This window comes from Schistocerca piceifrons, chromosome 3, assembly GCF_021461385.2.
Source record: "Schistocerca piceifrons isolate TAMUIC-IGC-003096 chromosome 3, iqSchPice1.1, whole genome shotgun sequence".
NCBI lineage: Eukaryota > Metazoa > Arthropoda > Insecta > Orthoptera > Acrididae > Schistocerca > Schistocerca piceifrons.
Window position 1 is genome coordinate 824,782,249 of NC_060140.1, and position 20,242 is coordinate 824,802,490.

At 39.3% G+C, this 20,242-nt stretch overlaps 1 protein-coding gene across 1 annotated transcript in view; it reads left to right on the plus strand.

Annotated features, from left to right (window-relative positions):
* Nucleotides 1–14,245, plus strand: part of LOC124789566 (ribosomal RNA processing protein 1 homolog) — a 52,815-nt gene extending 38,570 nt beyond the window's left edge. The window contains exons 5-8 of the mRNA XM_047256969.1: nt 4,649–4,917; nt 6,950–7,988; nt 8,222–8,486; nt 14,001–14,245. Coding sequence (XP_047112925.1) covers nt 4,649–4,917; nt 6,950–7,988; nt 8,222–8,486; nt 14,001–14,149 — 1,722 coding nt within the window. The 3' untranslated portion in view covers nt 14,150–14,245. The remainder of the gene's footprint in view (nt 1–4,648; nt 4,918–6,949; nt 7,989–8,221; nt 8,487–14,000) is intronic.
* Nucleotides 14,246–20,242: the final 5,997 nt, after the last annotated feature.

The window sequence follows — 20,242 nt, forward strand, 5'->3', positions numbered from 1 at the left end:
TAATCTACGGTCACCAACCTAATTAGGCATAATACTTTGAAACATTAAGTTTCAAGAAAAATGAACATGGGTTGCTGAAGTGACTTACGTTAATGCTCCTTTTCAATAGTACAATGTATACACACAACTAATGAATGAACTACCTGGTGGCTAGCAATAGATATTACACAAACCAGCAAACATAGAGAACTACAGGGTGGCACATGAAATGTGTTACCAATTGTTTCTTTCACAATTTACGACTCACATTAGATATCCCGCTGGGATCTCTACAGCAGTACCAGCAGAGCTTGGAAAAACAAATGAGTTACGAAATGACGTGTCATTCACGATACTGCCAGTAGGAGACTAGTAAGCAGCAATGACTGACAATGGAAGACTGACAACACAGCAACGATCGGCCATTGTGTTACTTTTTCATGAAACGAAAAGCCTTGTTGTGACTCAGAGGCGTTTTCGACAACAGTTTAACACACAATGGATCCCTTGCAAGAAGACCATCCACAGGTTGTACGATAAATTTGTACAGAAAGGATCAGTATTGGAAGCGAAGCGACCTCGGCCTAAGCATGTTTGTTCATCGGAGAATATTGAAGCAGTACGAGTTGCTGTACAGAGAAGTCCCAGGAAATCGTGTAGAAAGGGAGCAGTGCAACTGGGAATATCCAGACGCTCCGTTCAACGCTTTCTTAAAAGTGACCTCCATATATAAAAGATGACCTGCGCACAGAAGCTCACTGAAGAACACAAGCAGTAGAGACTACTGTTTGCTCAGTGGGCGGAGGATAGGGAAGAAACTCTCAACAACGTTTGGTTTTCAGACGAGGCGCATTTTCATTTAGACGGTGTGGTTAACAAACAAAATGTACGCTTTTCGGCCACTGAAAACCCACAAGTGCTTCATGAACGACAACATTATGTTCCGAGGATTACAGCGTGGGCAGCAATTTCCAGTCACGGACTTATTGGACCCTTTTTCTTTGAAGAAACTGTGAACAGTGAGCGTTCTTTGAGCATGCTTCGCAATAGCTTCATTCCACAGCTTCTTGCTACTGCCTTGCCCTTCAACACGCAGTGGTTCATGCAAGATGGAGCAAGGCCACATACTGCAAACACTGTTTTTACACGAGCATTTCGACATGCAGATCATTTCACTCAGGTTTCCAGGTCGCTTCAATGATGGACAAGATCGGCCCCCCAATAGTCCATGTGATTCTTTTCTTTGGGGGTACCTAAAGGAAAAAATTTTCCCGAAATATCCACGTGATTTAATGGAGCTCAGAAGACTTATTCATCAAGCTTGCAGTGAAATTACGGAAGACATGTGCTGTAGGGTAATCACTAACTTCAGTGTTCGTTTGAAGGAAGTTAGGAAATGAAATGGTGGACATATTGAGCATGTGCTGAGTTAGAACAAATCTCTATGGACGGCTCTTCATTGTAGTATATGTTCCTTTCAGATTGTATTGGCAATAAAGTTTATATTCAAAAACAAAATGGTAACACATTTCGTGCGCCACCCTATAAATAATACTTCACTCATAGTAATAAAAGTTACTATTGCAATCATTAATTGATTCAGTACTAATTCAACATTAAGATGTTACTAAAGACACACTGGACTGAAATTGGGCATGGAAAGAGTTCTGATTTCAGCCAACACATACATACCACAAATGAAATTAAATAATTCTACACCTATACTTATTATGCCTTCATTATTAGCAATGTCACAGATTTCTTTTAATAGCAACAAAAACGCCAATTATCTTTCAATTTGAGAATAGATTACTGTGGGGAGCCATAAACTGTTACTTACTCTACATGCAAACTCTGGCACCAGTTGCAGTTGAATAACATTAAATTTTTAGCCCCACTTGCAGTAGTTTATGTTTTAAAGCTTTAACACAAGTTAGTCAAATATTAAGCTCAAACAATTTCAGAAAATAGTTCATAATACTAATCAATTCACGCTACTTTTCACCATAGTCCAATATAAGTGCCTTTCTCACTACCTGTGAAGCAGGTAGCTTTGATAACATTCAAATATTTTGGCACTGAACTTTAACACCTTTAGTGCAACAACAAACCATTATATTTTCAGAAACATGATGCTTGGTTATCTGTACGTTAAGGGCAGGACCCTGCATTGGTTTGTGATTAGGACAAATTTTAAGGTGCAAACACAGTTTTATGTCACTGGAATTATTATTGAAGGAAAAAACAAAAAAAGAAAAAAAAAAAAACACTCACTCCAATATACTGGTCCATACTGTGATACATATCTGAATTCCAGCAGTTGGTGGAGCAGTGGCGCAATAGTGGTGGCAAGGACATGATGGCTAAGTGGTCCCATGCTCTTGAAGTTGAATGCTCTTTATAAATTCTTCTTGTCAACATATTTCCTTCATTTCAGAGCCATTCCATGAAAACAAGGGCACCATACACCAGCCAAAACCACATCCGAGGCAATTTCAACATAAATTTGCTTCCCAATGCCTTACTTGGCACCTCCATTGTTAACAGTACAACATCTAGCCACTGACTGTGTAACATGCTCTCTCTCTTGCCGCCCAGATTGACTGCCAAATCCACCTTTTCCCAGGTGCCAAGCCCTTCCATAGTACAGGGGGTTCACTACGTCTTTTAAGTTACATCGTACAATTTCCCTAATTATGAACCAGTATTCAAAGCACAATTTCTCTTTTACGAGCACACATATTTTTTAAAGTTTCATTATTTTTAAACATTATTAAGTTTTTACAATAGATATACTTTACAAACTTCCACTTCCCTCTGACAATTCAAAGATCTTAATCTACATCTACATCTACATTTATACTCCGCAAGCCACCCAACGGTGTGTGGCGGAGGGCACTTTACGTGCCACTGTCATTACCTCCCTTTCCTGTTCCAGTCACGTATGGTTCGCGGGAAGAACGACTGTCTGAAAGCCTCCGTGCGCGATCTAATCTCTCTGATTTTACATTCGTGATCTCCTCGGGAGGTATATGTAGGGGGAAGCAATATATTCGATACCTCATCCAGAAACGCACCCTCTCGAAACCTGGCGAGCAAGCTACACCGCGATGCAGAGCGCCTCTCTTGCAGAGTCTGCCACTTGAGTTTATTAAACATCTCCGTAACGCTATCACGGTTACCAAATAACCCTGTGACGAAACGCGCCGCTCTTCTTTGGATCTTCTCTATCTCCTCCGTCAAACCGATCTGGTACGGATCCCACACTGATGAGCAATACTCAAGTATAGGTTGAACGAGTGTTTTGTAAGCCACCTCCTTTGTTGATGGACTACATTTTCTAAGCACTCTCCCAATGAATCTCAACCTGGTACCCGCCTTACCAACAATTAATTTTATATGATCATTCCACTTCAAATCGTTCCGCACGCATATTCCCAGATATTTTACAGAAGTAACTGCTACCAGTGTTTGTTCCGCTATCATATAATCATACAATAAAGGATCCTTTTTTCTATGTATTCGCAATACATTACATTTGTCTATGTTAAGGGACAGTTGCCACTCCCTGCACCAAGTGCCTATCCGCTGCAGATCTTCCTGCATTTCGCTACAATTTTCTAATGCTGCAACTTCTCTGTATACTACAGCATCATCCGCAAAAAGCCGCATGGAACTTCCAACACTATCTACTAGGTCATTTATATATATTGTGAAAAGCAATGGTCCCATAACACTCCCCTGTGGCACGCCAGAGGTTACTTTAACGTCTGTAGACGTCTCTCCATTGATAACAACATGCTGTGTTCTGTTTGCTAAAAACTCTTCAATCCAGCCACACAGCTGGTCTGATATTCCGTAGGCTCTTACTTTGTTTATCAGGCGACAGTGCGGAACTGTATCGAACGCCTTCGGGAAGTCAAGAAAAATAGCATCTACCTGGGAGCCTGTATCTAACATTTTCTGGGTCTCATGAACAAATAAAGCGAGTTGGGTCTCACACGATCGCTGTTTCCGGAATCCATGTTGATTCCTACATAGTAGATACTGGGTTTCCAAAAACGACATGATACTCGAGCAAAAAACAGGTTCTAAAATTCTACAACAGATCGACGTCAGAGATACAGGTCTATAGTTTTGCGCATCTGCTCGACGACCCTTCTTGAAGACTGGGACTACCTGTGCTTTTTTCCAATCATTTGAAACCTTCCGTTCCTCTAGAGACTTGCGCTACACGGCTGTTAGAAGGGGGGCAAGTTCTTTCGCGTACTCTGTGTAGAATCGAATTGGTATCCCGTCAGGTCCAGTGGACTTTCCTCTGTTGAGTGATTCCAGTTGCTTTTCTATTCCTTGGACACTTATTTCGTTGTCAGCCATTTTTTCGTTTGTGCAAGGATTTAGAGAAGGAACTGCAGTGCGGTCTTCCTCTGTGAAACAGAGTAAAGAACAACTACTTCATAGTTACATACACATAATTACATTGTTTAAACTACTTACAATCGATGGTGTTACAAGGTGTGGGAGGGGAACTTGTACATACGCAAATGGGGGAGGGAGTGACAGCCTGCATCCACATATTTACTTCTGTCGGCCAGGTAAAATATCTTGACGAGGAAAACGTAGCCATATAATAAATAATGAAACAGTTGTGTTTGTTGTGTCGTTTCAGGCTGGATTTCCAGGGAACAGTTGGCGTGACATGGTACCAGTGGATGTCAGTGATAATGAAGGTGATGAACCAGATGAAGAACAGGATGAAAATGAAATTTCTTCTTCAGTGACTGGAGAGAAGTTTCTAGACCCTAGAGCTGGGAAGGTTGATATAGTGTTGCCAACTATAGACTTTGATGCTGTTGAAATTGCTTCATTACTTAAGTCACAAATGCAGAAGGCTGCTAATGTGAAACAGAGGAAGGCATTGAAAGTTCTTGTATCACAGTAAGTGCCCAGATGAAATTCTAGTTATGCTACCCCTTTTTTCGTGCTTTGCTGTTCATTTACAGCAGGCTACACAAACTTTTATAAAACTTGAAATAATCTAATTACCATGAAAGATAATAAACTACAAGTATTTGATTACATTGTACAATATAGCTTACAAACTTGATCAAATAGTTTGTGTACTCTGTTTAATTATACAGGCCAGTATGACCAAAGATGATGCCCACTGATTTCTATTACGTGTTTGTAATTCTTATTTTTGGTTGTAAGATTGCAACTTTCTTCCAGAAGCTGACGGTATAGTTGTAATTGTATGTACTATTAGTGGACACTCTGATCACAAGCCTTACACTATATAGACAATAATAATCACACCACTAACTTCATTTGTTGCACTTCCCAGTTCATGAGCCAAAATTTGGGAAAGATAGCTCAATGATTAAAACAGTGGGCTCCAAGCTAGGAAGAATGGGGTCCAAGTCCTCAAATGGCCTTCATCAGATTTTATATTGCTTATGAGCAACAGAATTAGTAGGGCATAATGGTTGTTTTCAAGCAGATAACAGAAGCTATGCATCTTAGGATGGACACTGAGAATGAGCCTGCTCCACAATGGCTCAGCCATTGGCTACAATTCAGGGCGACTGCTCAAAGCAGATTTCAAGATGAGCATATCTCTCTCCTACCTGACCTGCTCTACAAGTGCCATAATATCTGTTAAATGTGCCTCAAACCATTCTGACAGCTCAGGGGTAACGGACAGGCGCAATGTGTTGTTGAAATTGCAGATACTTGTGCGGTGCTGTAGGCAAACAATTAGATGGACATGATTCACGGTAGTTTCCTGTTTTTCTCCCTCCACACGGTAGTTTCCTGTTTTTCTCCCTCCATGAAGGCAGGTGTATCTGGGGTCCAGTTTCTTCACACACAAATGTCCTTCACAGTGGAATATGTCCACTGTTTGTTTGACCAGTGTCTGTCAAGTAAAATGAACTGCCTCATCTGTTTTTCAAAGTACTCTTACCACTTCATAAGTTGTAAGGTGTGCTGTAAGGTGTGCTGTAACTCATTAATCCAGTTGAAATTGTGAGCATAAAAAGTAGTTTTTCTGTGTCCGTAAAATCTTTGTCCCTGTGGCATGCAGTTAGCAGGGATACACCTGTTGTACAGTGGCTTCTGTATGCTACAAGGAGGAGGTGAATTTTTGCTTGGTGTGGCTGTTCACAGTTTGTGGTTATTCAGTATTGAATTAGCAAGTGATTTCCTACACTGTGACCTGTCTATCCACTGATACGATATATGATGGTGGTGGCCCCTGACATCAGCATGTTGTCTCCTGTGGCAGTTGACTGATTTGTTTTGTCCCAAACTGAGGTGCACCTTTGACGGTTTGATACTTGAAATTCCCAGTGCCTACATGCCTTACATGTAATGTTACATGCTCAGTCACCCACAATGAGCTGTGTGTTTACCATGTGCATTGACCACATTGAAGTTGACTGTCACACTTATTCCCAGTCGAGAGACATCCCAGTCATAGGGAACTGCAAACTGTTCCATTTTGCATGGTGGGAGGAGTGCTCTCTCTCTCTCTCTCTCTCTCTCTCTCTCTCTCTCTCTGTGTGTGTGTGTGTGTGTGTGTGTGTGTGTGTGTGTGTGTGTGTGTTTTCTTCTTCCTGGTCATCTTGCTGTAGCAGAAAGTGTTCCTGCTGAGTATACTGTTTCCAATCTTGCTTTAAAGATATTTTATTTGTTGACTGGTAGTACTGCAAATTTATATTCAGTATGCAACCACACTGAAAATAGTGTGTATTCATAAACCATACTACATCACCACAAAAAATAAAGCAACTTATGATATTGTCTCTGCTTTGCGGTTGGTTCTAAAATTATGAATTTTGTATTCACTTACACAATCCTAGTTAACATCTTTGATTTGTGCTCTGTATAAGGTGCGTAATTTTTTTATCTTTTGAAACTAGTAGAATCTTTCAAGCATTTTTACTAACTTTTCCAATTCTCTTGACAGATTTCTTACTCTTTCTAATGGCAAGTATCCACTTGGGTTTAAGAAACCACCAGGATCCACAGATCGTCCCAGTCGTGCTGACCACCAGGAAGAACTCTGGCAAGCAGCAGAAGATCTAATTGGATTTGAAGAAGATCTGCTGCGAAAGGACCCTAATGATGAAGGTGATGATAACGGTAGTTCACAACCACTCAAGAAAAGGAAGCGTCCTGATGCTGATGCTGAAACAGTTCAAGGCAAAAGAAAGAAGCATAAATTGTCTGAGGTAAATTCAGAGCACCCACATGATTTGCAGAAAAGCGGTGGTGACCTAAAGAAACCAAAGAAAGGCACCCACAACTTGAATAAAGGAAAGAAGTCTTCCACAGTTGTTAAAAAAGCTGGGGAGGAAAACCAGGGAAATGAATTAACATCGGAGGGTAATGATAATGTGACATTTAACAATAGTGTTGCAGACTCAAAAAGATCTAACAGAATAGTACTGTCTCAGAAAAGAAATGAGAATGATGATGGACCAAGTAAACAAGTTAATGCTGGAGTGCAGTTATCTGACAAACTTCTGAAGGGGAAGAAGAAAAGGAAACTTAAGGCTACTCCTGTTGAACTGCTCACACATACAGCTAGTAATGCCAGTCAAACAAGGAAAACCAAAAAGAGTAAACAGAATAGTAAAGCCTTCAATGTAGCACAGAATGATGAGAACCACTTCCAACATTCTGATCTGGATTTAGTTAGTGGTGCATCAGATTGTAATCAAATTAATAATGTGCGTACAACAAATACTGTTACAGGCGGTAGCAACTTTTTACTTGCTGCTAGGCAGAGTCCAGAAACACGTGCAAAAAAGAAACTAAATGGCTCAATCCATGGAGAAGAAATGGGTTTGTGCATAGGAAATACCCTCCAATCTCTCAGAAATAATGTAAATGTAACTAAGATGGCCACAAGGAAGAGCCTGCCTTTACAGCAGACCTCTTCGCCATACATCCCAAAGAAACGAAACAGTCTTTCATCATGGATTGTAACAGAAGTATCACAAGTAAGTCAACTACATCTGAAACATTAATAAAATGATGTGGAACTTCTTTCAGAGTCTTATCTCTTCCAACTAATTTGTGAAAATGAAATTAAAGTCTGTGTATCTACTTTATTGTTTTTTATCTTATAGGTTTATAATGTTGTAGTTTTATATGGTTTATTTAGACTGATAGACTTTACTTGTGTAATTTTTTATGTAAAAAATTATTACTAATGAGTTTTTCACCTCAACAGCCATTTAGTATGAATGCAACTACAAAAGAACTTCCAGAATCAACCACTTGCACTGCTACAAATTCTTTGCCAGGAACCGCACCAGAAATCATGAAGAGTTCTGTTAAAACACCGAAGAAAGAAAAGAAAGCAGAAAATGAATATAGTACCAGTCCAAATGAAAATTCTTTGCTAACAACCACACTGGACTCCAACAGCAGTTGTGCCAAAACACCAAAAAGTGCAAAGAAAGTGAACATAGTTCTCAATAAAAACACAGCACATGGTAAAAATTCTCAACTAGTCTAATTTTACCGTATGCAAAAAAAAAAAAAAAAAAAAAAAAAAAAAAAAAAAAATCTATTTTTACTGATTAGAAATGTGGGATACATCAGGGTATGAACATAAGGTTTATTTTTCACAGGTAACGATCTGAGACATTTTTGACTGTAATTAGGTTGGGGGGGGGTGGGGGGCTAGAAATAGCTTAGCAATAGATCATGGCCGGCCAAACGCTGCACAGTGTGCGGAAGTGCTGCACATGTGCGCACGTGTGCGACAGCGACATCTCTTATTAGACATGTGTCCTAAATGAACGGCGGCGGCTCCACTTCCATGTTTGTGGTACAAGCAAGAGCGCAACATACCCAGTCTCGTTTACCCCTGGTAACCGTAACCTTAACAGCAAAGGTCGAGAGATCTATGTTCTCAGTTGTTTAACAATGACTGGGAACTGCAATTCTTTTTTGTAGCCGTTGGTGAAAACTCACAGTGTTTGCTATGCCGCCGAATAATAGGCGGCCAGCGTAAGTTTTCAATTGAAAGACACTACAATACATATCACAAAGACGAGTGTAGTGTACTCAACAGTGAAGAACGGCAAGCAAAATTAAATGTCCTTAAGAAAATGGGTGAGACACATCAACTCGATTATCATTTCACATGACCAGTGATAAATGTGTTTGGATTTATTCCTTTCATAATTAAAAATTATTGTTTACTCGCTGTGCATTATTGCCTCATTCTGCTCCATGTTACATTATTATCAGGAAAGTTGGCAATTAAACCAATTGTTCCAATGTATACTTACATTTAGGTTTTTTTTTTAATGTGTGAAGGGGTACGCTCAGCTGAAGTCGATAAAACGTAACATTCATCTAATTGTCAGTTATTATGCAGATTTCAGACGGAACTGATGAAAGATGTAGCAATAATGGTACTGAAATAGCAGGTGATCATCGAGAGGTCTGCGGTTATCATTCTGTTCAGAGGTCAGTGAGACAGAAATTATGTGGCAGTAACTGAGGGCACCGAGAATTAGTTATAGGAAACCTTTCATTAGTTTAATGTTATTTGAAATCATGAATAAGTTTCATTGGAAGTTGCAAAGTGCTCTCTTTCTTAAATACTAGATCAAAAACATTACGCATATTTACGTGCCGTCAGTCAAGCTGCCTTAATGAAAACCCACAGTTGTTAACTATATTACTTATCTTACTGGGTTAAACTGTTAACATAAAAGTAGAAATCTCAATGAGTAGACTGTGACAGTATTTTAAATGTTTAATACGCGAAATACCTTCCCATGGTTGGCTTGCAAGCTGTGGAAAGAGCACTAGAATGCGCCGGTACGGAGTATACCAGCAAGTGGATAAAGCGACATCTGTGCGTAGAAACATACACTACATGAACGCTGACGGCTGCGGCGTGCACACTATGACCCGGAAGTCGCACATGTGCAGGAGCACCGCACGCGTGCAGAATTTCTGGCCGGCCCTGCAATAGATGGAGACTGCTTTGTTCATGGATTTGTGGCAAACAACAGAATGTTTGCTTCACCTTTGTGATATTGAATCTGGATTACAGTGAAAGGCCATTTTGTACATGGCACTAGTATTATAGCAACAGAGATTTAAATTATAGAGTTTTAATAATGAGCTGTAGACAGTTAGAAAGAACTAAAACTTGGAAAAAATCCACATGCTTGTAGAGGGAGTGGTAAAGAGAAAGGTGTAGTGGTGGTAGTGGAAATATTAGTAGCAGTAGTAGTAGTATGTCAGAAACGGAGAAAATTCTGATAAAAAAATACAGAGATATTCTAAGAAACTGAGAACAAAAAAGGAAAGAAGTTGCATATATTTAAAAAATGAGATTTATATTGGAGGGCCAGTAGCCATCTCTGTAGCTTGGAAGTACTTGTTGAGGAATTGGATGGGATCCACATTTTTTCAAATCATTAATAATGGGAGGCCCTGCTATTGTAATGCATTCCATGTTCAGCAACAGAATGTTGTTAGGTGGTATTATTAATTTACACAAAGCACTTTGATGCAGAGACTGTAAATATCTAAAGAGATTATCTGTAATAAGTGTTTTCCTATAAGCCATTTCTGCATGTTAAACTATGAAACTGTTTGTTTTTAAGACATACTTGCATTTGAGTGCAAAAATACATTTCTTCTCTTCCATATCATATTCTACAACTGCGAAACCCAGCCATCTTGCCAGTTGGTGGAATGTTCGTTGGAGAATAGGTCCAAGACTGGCCCTTGGATATTAGGAGATTTTCTCCCGTGCTTGGGTCATCTACGAAGAAAAAGGGAAGATTAGAATTTGATGTGCTGTCAACAATGAGACCGTTAGAGACAAAGCACATCTTCAGATTGGCAATGATGGGGAAGGAAATTGACTGTATACATTTTAGAGGACGCACCCCGTCAATCACCTTTGATTTAGGAAAACCACAGAACACTGTTTCTTAATGGTTTGATGAGGATTTGAACTGTGGTCTTCCCAAATGCACCCCCTTAATCACTGTTACCTCACGTAATGAGCATCTACGAGTTGAGTATATAGAATTTCCTCTGACATGTTAAACTGGAACTTGGTAAATCCTATTCATTTCCTTGTTGTGTACAAAACATCATAAATAGGACTAGCATGTAGTGTGTGAAAGAGTAACTTTTGTACCAGTTTCCTCAATTCTTTATCTTCACATGTAAGAATATTTGAGTAGGGGGGGGGGGGGGGGGGGTAATTGCCAGTGTATAACCCAAGCACATGCACAACAATACAGGCAAGACAGGGCACTTGAGCAAAAACTACAATTGTTTAATGGTTGACCCTTACCATTGGATACATGAAAGCATCAGCCACAAAGTTAATTTTAATCGAAGTTTAGGAATACTGGAGTAGAGTCACAAAGACAAAGGTGCTTGAAGACGGTTGTCCTTGAAATTAGGGCTAGAACTATTTCGAGTATTACAGGACGTAGTAAATGTCTTAAACATAGGATGAATGATACCAAACAGTCAGTTGTATGTGTTGTTAAAACAAGAAAATTGTAAAACTATAGATGATTTTGTATGCATATCTTTAAAAAGCTGGTAGAAAGCAAAAGTGTGGGAAAGGAAGCCCTTTGTAATATAGAAACTGCAATGAAAGCATTTGTATTGGATAACTGGCCAAATGAATGTAATTATTTGAAATGTTACTAAATCCATTAACTTGCACTACTGTTCATTGATAGAGAAAAACTGTAATTATTTTTCTGTGTGCTAATGATTTTATCTGTGGTTTGATGAATAGATGATTCAAACGTGCTATTAACTGCAAGTAAAATACTGTCACTTCATTACAGAAAGTTTCTCATTGAAATAATTGCATAGTTGGCTATCTTGACAGCACACATTTTTACTCTTTGTTTTCTTCAGTCCAATATGAATTTACCAAAAGCTTTGTTAACATCAAAGTGATTTTCCTCAATCAAAGGCAAATGAAGACCTGAATTGCTGCAACTGTTAATTATTACAGTACTCTCTGATATTCTTTCACAGTAAGGCATACCACAATATGTCCTTTTAGTGAATACAAGTGAAATTTGAATCATCATTGTCCACACAGTACTAACACTTTAAATAGCCTTTTTGTTTAACAGGAAGAAACAAAGAAAATTGATTGGTATTTCAGGCTACACTGCAGAAAGTTGTGATATGCATATAGATGGCTAGCTTTGTTACAGTTTACCATGTCTATAGGAATACTCATGCTATAGTGGTCACTTTCCAAAGAGTAAATGGCACTCATATTACATTGCCTTGTATTCTAAAGAGATTGGAAATGGTATTGACACATGGCTAGATGCAGTGAGAGCCTGAAAGAAGAGATGTTCAAGAAAAATGAAGGATAAGGTTCAGTGCTGTTGTTCTCAATATTGGGTTAAGTTTAGTCATATGGGGGGAGAGGAGATGGATACGTGCTGTGTTATGAAAAATAATCAGTCCTTGACAGGAATAGTTTGATGAAACTGGGGGCACACTTGGAGATAAAACTTTTTGGCAGTTCTGAGAAGTTGCAGAAGCAGAGTTTCAAACTAAGGGAACTGTTTTGTTAGAGCTGTGGCTGGTGTCATTTGAGTCTAGACATTAGAATCCCTTGCTTAAGCTGGATTCATGTAAGAAGAGAAAACTGTTGATGGCAGAGCACAGAGTAATTCCATAGGGGAAAAAACTATTAAATTTTTTAAATTATGCACAATTTGTTGCTGCACCATATGGAGGATGAGGACTTAAATATGGTTTACACATCAGCAAAAGCTTGAGGATAAAAAGTTAACCAGTTGTGAAACTTCGTTCATTCATTGTTCTTTCGTGGCACTCTGTCATGCTGTTTTGCTGTATTGATTCATTTCTGTATTTTGCATTTCATTCTGCAATCCCTTTTTAAGATATTAACGTTAACTCATTCATTGTCACTAGCTTGGCAAACAGTATTTCTTACAGCCATTGAGTTGGATCAGGCATTTTCTTCCATTCTTTACCAATTTGTCAGCAGGGTAAATGAGAGAAGCACAATTTAATACACGAGCTTTCCAAAGTGCTCAAGTCTCCAGTTGATTTGATGACCAAGCCCATATGTGGATATGCACTTTAGCATTTTTTGACTGTGGTGCCGTGAATCACACCACCACCCAAGATGGAGATCTGACAGCTGCCCAATAACTGGCATTGGCCGCCAGACAGCACCTCTAATGTCACAGCTGCCTTTTAGTTATGAATATGGACTCTGCTTGTGATTAGTTTGCCTTGTTAGCAACTGTTAAGTTCTCTCACAGAACTTATGGCTCTAAGCTCTATTGCTGTTGTAACAACACAACCGTGTCTACGAGCTGATTCCAGTGTGATTTGTTTGGTAATTTCATGTTGCGTTCCTTGGTCCGATTGTAAAGAATTTACCTACATACAGGAAAATGCTTGATTTTTGGTTTAATGCTTCATTCAAGTTTTCCTTGCTCTTAACTTTCAGATATCAAGTTAAATGAAACAGCAGAGTATTGAGAAAATAACGATAAGATTCCTTCATATTATAAAGTTAGTAGTTGCTTGACTTTCCTTCCTTCTTATTAGGATCACAGGACATTGTGTTGCACTGAATGGAATATTTACATTTCTTCAAATAGTATATTCAGTGTTTATATGTGCTGAATTAGAACTGTGCTCTACCTGGTCATAGGAGATTGCAGCTTTGATTCAGTCTCTAAGGGGGAACAAAAGGAAGTTGTACATTTTTAAATTCCAGACCAACACTTAATTTTAACTTGTGATATAACATTGTTTCACATAGCCTGTTATAAAAAGCATGAGAGTGGATGTATTTCATTGTAACTTTCAAAATAATATTCTTGTACTTAACTGATTAAATTGGACTGTGTAGAGAAAAGGGTAACAAGCAATATTAATTTAAGTGCTTTAATAAAGAAAATGTTTATTAATGAAATATACATCACTTTATCTTGTTCCAGATTTCCGTGACTACCCCAAAGCTGTCAAACAGAGTCCCAGTATTCCTTTTGATGCCAACAAGAAACCAGTTCAGGGAGTGCTTAAAGCAGGTCATTTACCAAGTCCTATCAATCCTTTCTATAGAAAGTCACAAAGACTTAAATTGTAACTGCTGAAATTGTTTGCGCTTAACAATGTTTTTCTTGTAATTGTAAATACTTTTGTAAAGGACCTCAATGTAATAAAGCAATATTTTTATTATTTTAATTAATTTGTTGGTTCTTTATGGGAGACAGTAGTTATAAATTCCTGAGAACAATTATATGTGTAAACGGATAGATAAAAACCTACTCACCAAGTGGTGGCAGGAGAACACACACACAAAAAGGTTTCATTGTTATATGAGAACAGTTGCAGTGTGATTTACAGTTGTTGGCATCCGATGTTTAAGGTCCAATGTTGTTGCAATAAGTACTGTCTGCAGGCAGCCACCACAATGACCCTCTCTGCAGTGATAGAAAATTGTCGAAAAATCTACCTCCTAAAAAAAAAATAAAAAAAAGAAAGAAAGAAAGAAAATTTAAAAAAAAAAAAAAACAGATATCAAACAATGGGAACTCCAGGTAGGAAAATCAACAATGTAGCAAAAGACAGATTTCTACTTACCATAAAGAAGACACATGAAATTGCAAACAGGCACAGTTAAAAGACGCTTACATAAAGCTTTCGGACACAACCTTCATTAAAAGAGAGAGACACACCAGTCATGTGTGCTTCCTTGTGTATGAATGGTGTATGTCTCACTTTTGAAGTGCTGATGAAAGCTATGGTCAAAAGCTTTATGTAAGTGCTTTTTAACGGTAACTGTCTGCAACTTAACGTGTCTTAAAAAGTTAAGTATCAATCTGTCTTCTCTTCGTACATTGTTAAATCTTATGGTATACATTTTTATAACGTCTCTAAGCATGTCAAAAATCTGTTCTTAGTTTTAATTTTGGCCAGAGTTTTACATTTTTTATTGAAAAGTGCAAAATGAATGTGTTCAGGACAGTTTCCACATGAGATCTGGCAGGCACAATGCTTTGCACTGTGGAAATGGCAACACAACACGGACTGACGATGGCACTATTGCTCCCAGTGATATATTGGTGGTGAGAGCTATCCAGCTGAATATTTTACTAATGCAAGCTACTTTATATCAAACTATAAGGTCAAGTTACTGAAAGAAGTGTTCAACTACATAACTTGAACTCCAGTTTGTAGGGCCATACAGGGATACAGTTGAATCTCTAGATTTCAAGATACACAATTGATTACAAAAGTAACAATGAACTAATAGTTCTGACATTGTACAGTGTAAAGGGTGTTCAAAGGGAAAGATACAAAACAACACTAGGGTATAATTGAGGTCTTTATTCAAAAGTAATCACCAGATGCCTGAGTATAACTGTCCCACTGTTTCACAAGCTGACGGATTCCATGTTCCAGAATTCGTATGGCCCTGACAGGAGCCAGTCCTCCACTGTGTCCTTCAGTTTGCTGTCCAACATGAAGCACTTCTCTCTGAGATGTTTTAGCAGCCAAACACATCGAAGTCACAGGGCAGATGCTCAAGCTGCTCCCACTTGAACTTGACCATTACATTGGGTGTGACCGCAGAGATGTGTGGAAATACATTATCATGGAGCAGACTCAGTCCCTCTGTAATCAGCCCAGGTTGTTTGCTCTTCATGGACTTTTGTAGGCTACGGTGTGTCTCAGTACACATCACTGTTAATGATTTTTTCATGCTCGAGGAATTCGATGAGTATCAGACTTCGAATGTCGAAAACGACAGTGAGCATCATCTTGCCTGCTGAGGGCACAGCTTTGAATTTTTTAGGGAGAAGTGACAACACATATTTTCACTGCATGCTGCCCCGCTTTGTCTCTTGCTCGGGAGTGATGGCACCAGCTCTCAAAACCAGTGATAATCCGCTCCAGGAAAGCAGAGTCTTTGTGATACCAGAGCAGGTATTGCAGTGCTAGCCCTGTATGCAGTGCCTTTTACAGTTCATTGAGTTGCTTCAGAATCCACTGCACACACACTTCTAGTAACCGAACCTGTTGTGCACAATTGTCCACACTGTCCCAACACTGGCCTCCACCATTACTGCCAACATTTGCATTTTGACACACCAAACACTTTCTACCAGGTTATTCACCTTGTCGATGAGTTCGACCATGAGTACTGTGTGTGCCTGGCCTAGTCTCAAGTTGTCACTTCACAAAAATGGGCACGCCACTTTCTCACTGACCTTTTGGACACACTGTCTCCCCCCACTACACAGCCACCATAAGTTGAAGAATATCGGTGGTTTAACCCCTTCCGCAGTAAAAAATCTGATGACGCTTCACTGCTCCTCAGTCGTTGAATTTTGCAATGAAAACACTGTCTGCTCCCCTCCTGCATCACGCGCCTGTGCATATGCACAACCACACCACATTTGCTCCCCTAGATGTGTCGCTCTGTTATACCAAAGTACTGTCAGTTATGAAGAAAATGAAAGAGAAAAGGTTATGATAAAGGTTTGCCTGGAGGAGGAGAAGCAGGAGGAAATATGAGGAAAGGTAAAAGAAATGAAAAGAATGGTATACCATGAAGGAAAATGGTGCAGAATTTAAATAAAGGCTAAGGAAAGTATGTGATATGAACATTCTGGTTCTTATCGAAGGAAAGATACAATGACAGAAATCTAAAGGGGAACATCTGAATTAAATGCTGCTGAACTGATACTAAAGTATTTCAGTGTCTGTAGTACATCGTATGTTCATCAAACTATCGTTCTTATGTGAGCTTATTTTCAATATGGAAAAGTCACTCCCCTTGATGAAGAATGGTGTGAGTGCATGGGGGCTGTTGGATACGTCTTAACATTACTGGAACTTTTCAAGTGGTGATTCTAACCCTATGTGCACATGCAGTTAAGACCACGTTAACAACTTTGAAATATGTCAAATCATTGGCATGGTGGACATAGCAGCATCATACCTATCACCCAAGACAGTTGGCTGTAGTGCAATGACTGCAGAACATTCCCTGGACTCGTAACAACTGTATTCCAGAAGAACTACACCACACACGGACAATCTTCTGTCACCTTTAGGCCTGATACACATACTGAGCTCTTGGGCTGCTGTGTCATGTGACACCACAGCAGTGCTCATAGCACATGTCAAACTTAGTGTTCATGATGTTAATGTTTATAGATAAAACCACTGATATGAATCGCACCCCTTTTGCAACAAGCCAAGCCGACAAATTATACCTCAAAACATGCATTTTATGTTCACGCACTGTGAACATTGTTTCTTTACTTAAGACATTTTACAGTACCTGCCTTAAAAACTTCCATTGCGAAATTCTAAATGCGCTATGTTCATGACATGACAATAATTGTAAACATCCAAATGTGGGATACCAGGCATCTTGAAATGGCGCCACGAAAAACGAAATGCCCTCAAAGCCAACTGGTTGCAGCTAATTCACTGTAAGTTACCCTCAGTTTCAACAGTTGTAGTGTTCTAATATTTCTTAGGCAGGGTGCAATTCGAGTGCCTTGCTTTATGTCATACGAATTTCTTCCATGTGTCAGATTGTCCCCTGTTGCTCATTTGTGGACTACATCATGAGAAGATTGTAGCTTTGTTCAGTTGGCTCTAACAAATAGACTGATGACAACACCTCAGATCTGAGCAGAGCTTACACGCAAAATGACACCATGAACAGAGTACAGCAAAGTGTGTTATCTTTAGTTGCCATGTGACATTTATCGTTGACATCATACCTCAGTAACAGAGACTTGCATGGCCTACAGACAGAATCATGTGATGTTAGTTGAGCCATGAGTCTTGCTTCTATTTGTAATAGTCAGATTGGTACCACCATCTTCATAGATGTCTGGTGACAGGTCACAAAGCAGCAATTCTTGAGATCCATCTCTCTCAAGCTGCTGACATCATGGTATGGGAAGGTGTTGGATATGTCAACTGAAGTAATTTGTTAACTGTCAAAAGAAGGCTGTATGTTTGTCAGCTTGTGGCAAGAATGTTAAATCATGTTAATAGTAAACCATTCATGACCAGGTACCAAATACCAGCAGGATAATGAAAGATCCCACACAGCAGTTCACACAGCAAATGCCCCTTGTGTGTCCCCATAGATTGTGGCTGGGATACAGTGGTAAGAAGCATTCTTTGATGCTAGCCTCCAGCCAACAATCTTCATGAATTGTAAGAGGGTATTCGTGCCCACAGGTGTCAGACCTCATACTGATGTTGATGGTGGACATCAGTTCTAAATGGAATGAAAGTTTAATCATTTAATACTCATCTCCACATATTCCATAACAATCCATCTTATTGCTGTAATGTTTTGCGATCACAAGAAACAGCTTAATTAAATTAAACAAGGTGCCTAATGTTCACAACTTTTGATTACTCTGTTCACTGCCTCACAGAGCAAGAGAATACAGCATTTTCATTTGTTAAACTACTTCTAAAACCAAACTGTATGCTTAACAGCAAATTATGTGAAATGAAATGATCAGTTACTGTTATATACCAGTGGCATAGAAATAGGTCTAAATATGTCTGAATTATCCCTTTACCGCTTCCTATAAAGCAGTTTCACTACTGAGTATACTGAGTGAGGTGGTGGAGTGGTTAGCACACTGGACTCACATTCGGGAGGACGACTGTTCAATCCCGTCTCCAGCCATCCTGATTTAGATTTTCTGTGATTTCCCTAAATCGTTTCAGGCAAATGCCGGGATGGTTCCTTTGAAAGGGCACGGCCGATTTCCTTCCCTAATCCGAGCTTGTGCTCCGTCTCTAATTACCTCGTTGTCAACGGGTCGTTAAACACTAACCACCACCACCACTACTGAGTATTTTAATCTTCCAGGAAACTGGCTGTTCCTAAAGGAAAAATCACAAATGTGGCTAAATATAGGGCTAAAATATGCAGCACGGTACTTTAGTATCATGCTAGAAACTCCATCATCTCCATGAGAGTCCTTAGCTATGTTTCAAAGAGCCTTGGAAACCCATTTTCTAAGAGACAAACAACAGAAAATCCAGGATGGAATATAACAAGATTGTGAAAGTATGGTCTCAGTTGCCTGAGACTGCAGTCATGTGTGTGAGTTGTGTTTGCGTTTGTGTGTGTGCATGCATGTGTGTGTGTGTGTGTGTGTGTGTGTGTGTGTGTGTGTGTGTGTGTGATCTAATTTTGACAAAGGCCTTGCTGTCCAAAAGCTATATTTGTGACAGTCTTTTTGTTGTGCCTAACTGCGACTCAGCATTTCACAATATTGTTACATTTTCTAAGAGAGTTTTGTGATTCCTTGTAGCAAGTATGTTTGTATTTAACTCACCTGCTATATTCAAAAGGGATTGTTAATTAATGTGCATTTATCTGACTTATGAGTAACAAAAACATTTTTACTATGTATTGACCTTATATCCTTGACCCTGTGCTGTTGGCAAGACACTTACTTCGTGACTGACCACATTGTTTTAATTTTATTTTGAGAATTAACCATTCCTTTGCATACCACATGCTTTTAACCTTTCTAAAGACATTGTAAAGAGCTGACAGTGAAGTTTGGAATGCGCTACTGCAGCTCAGTTGTGACTACTACTGACATTTTGATGTAATGCTCACTTTTTTCTACATATCATGAGCTCAAACATAATGAGGTATATATGTATGGTGTCTGCTCTTTTGGACATGTCCAAAAGAACAGACACCACGATGGATCATGACAGCCGTGAAGAATGGAATTTCAATGAAGTACAAACATCAGTTGTGTATGGGACATTTATAACACTGGGGAGAGTTGAAAATGTGTGCCCTACCAGCACTTGAACCCGCGATCTCCTGCTTACTGGGCAGGCACTCTAAAACCTAAGTCATTGAGGACACAGAAATTAGCGTGGATGCATGGACTTATCCCAAGCATGCCCCCCAGCAGACTCACATTCTCAACTTACTCCACACAGTACGAAAGTAGTGCTCCCTGCCCATTAATCTCAATGCTCATGGCAAGACCTATTCCTGTATGAGTTCGAGCGTATGTATACGTCTGCACAGAAATGATCCATAGCTTGTGGTCACCATAATTATATATGTATGGTGTCTGTTCTTTCGGACATGTCTGAAAGAATTACATATATATGGTGTCTCTTCCTGCGGACATGTCCAAAAGAACAGACACCA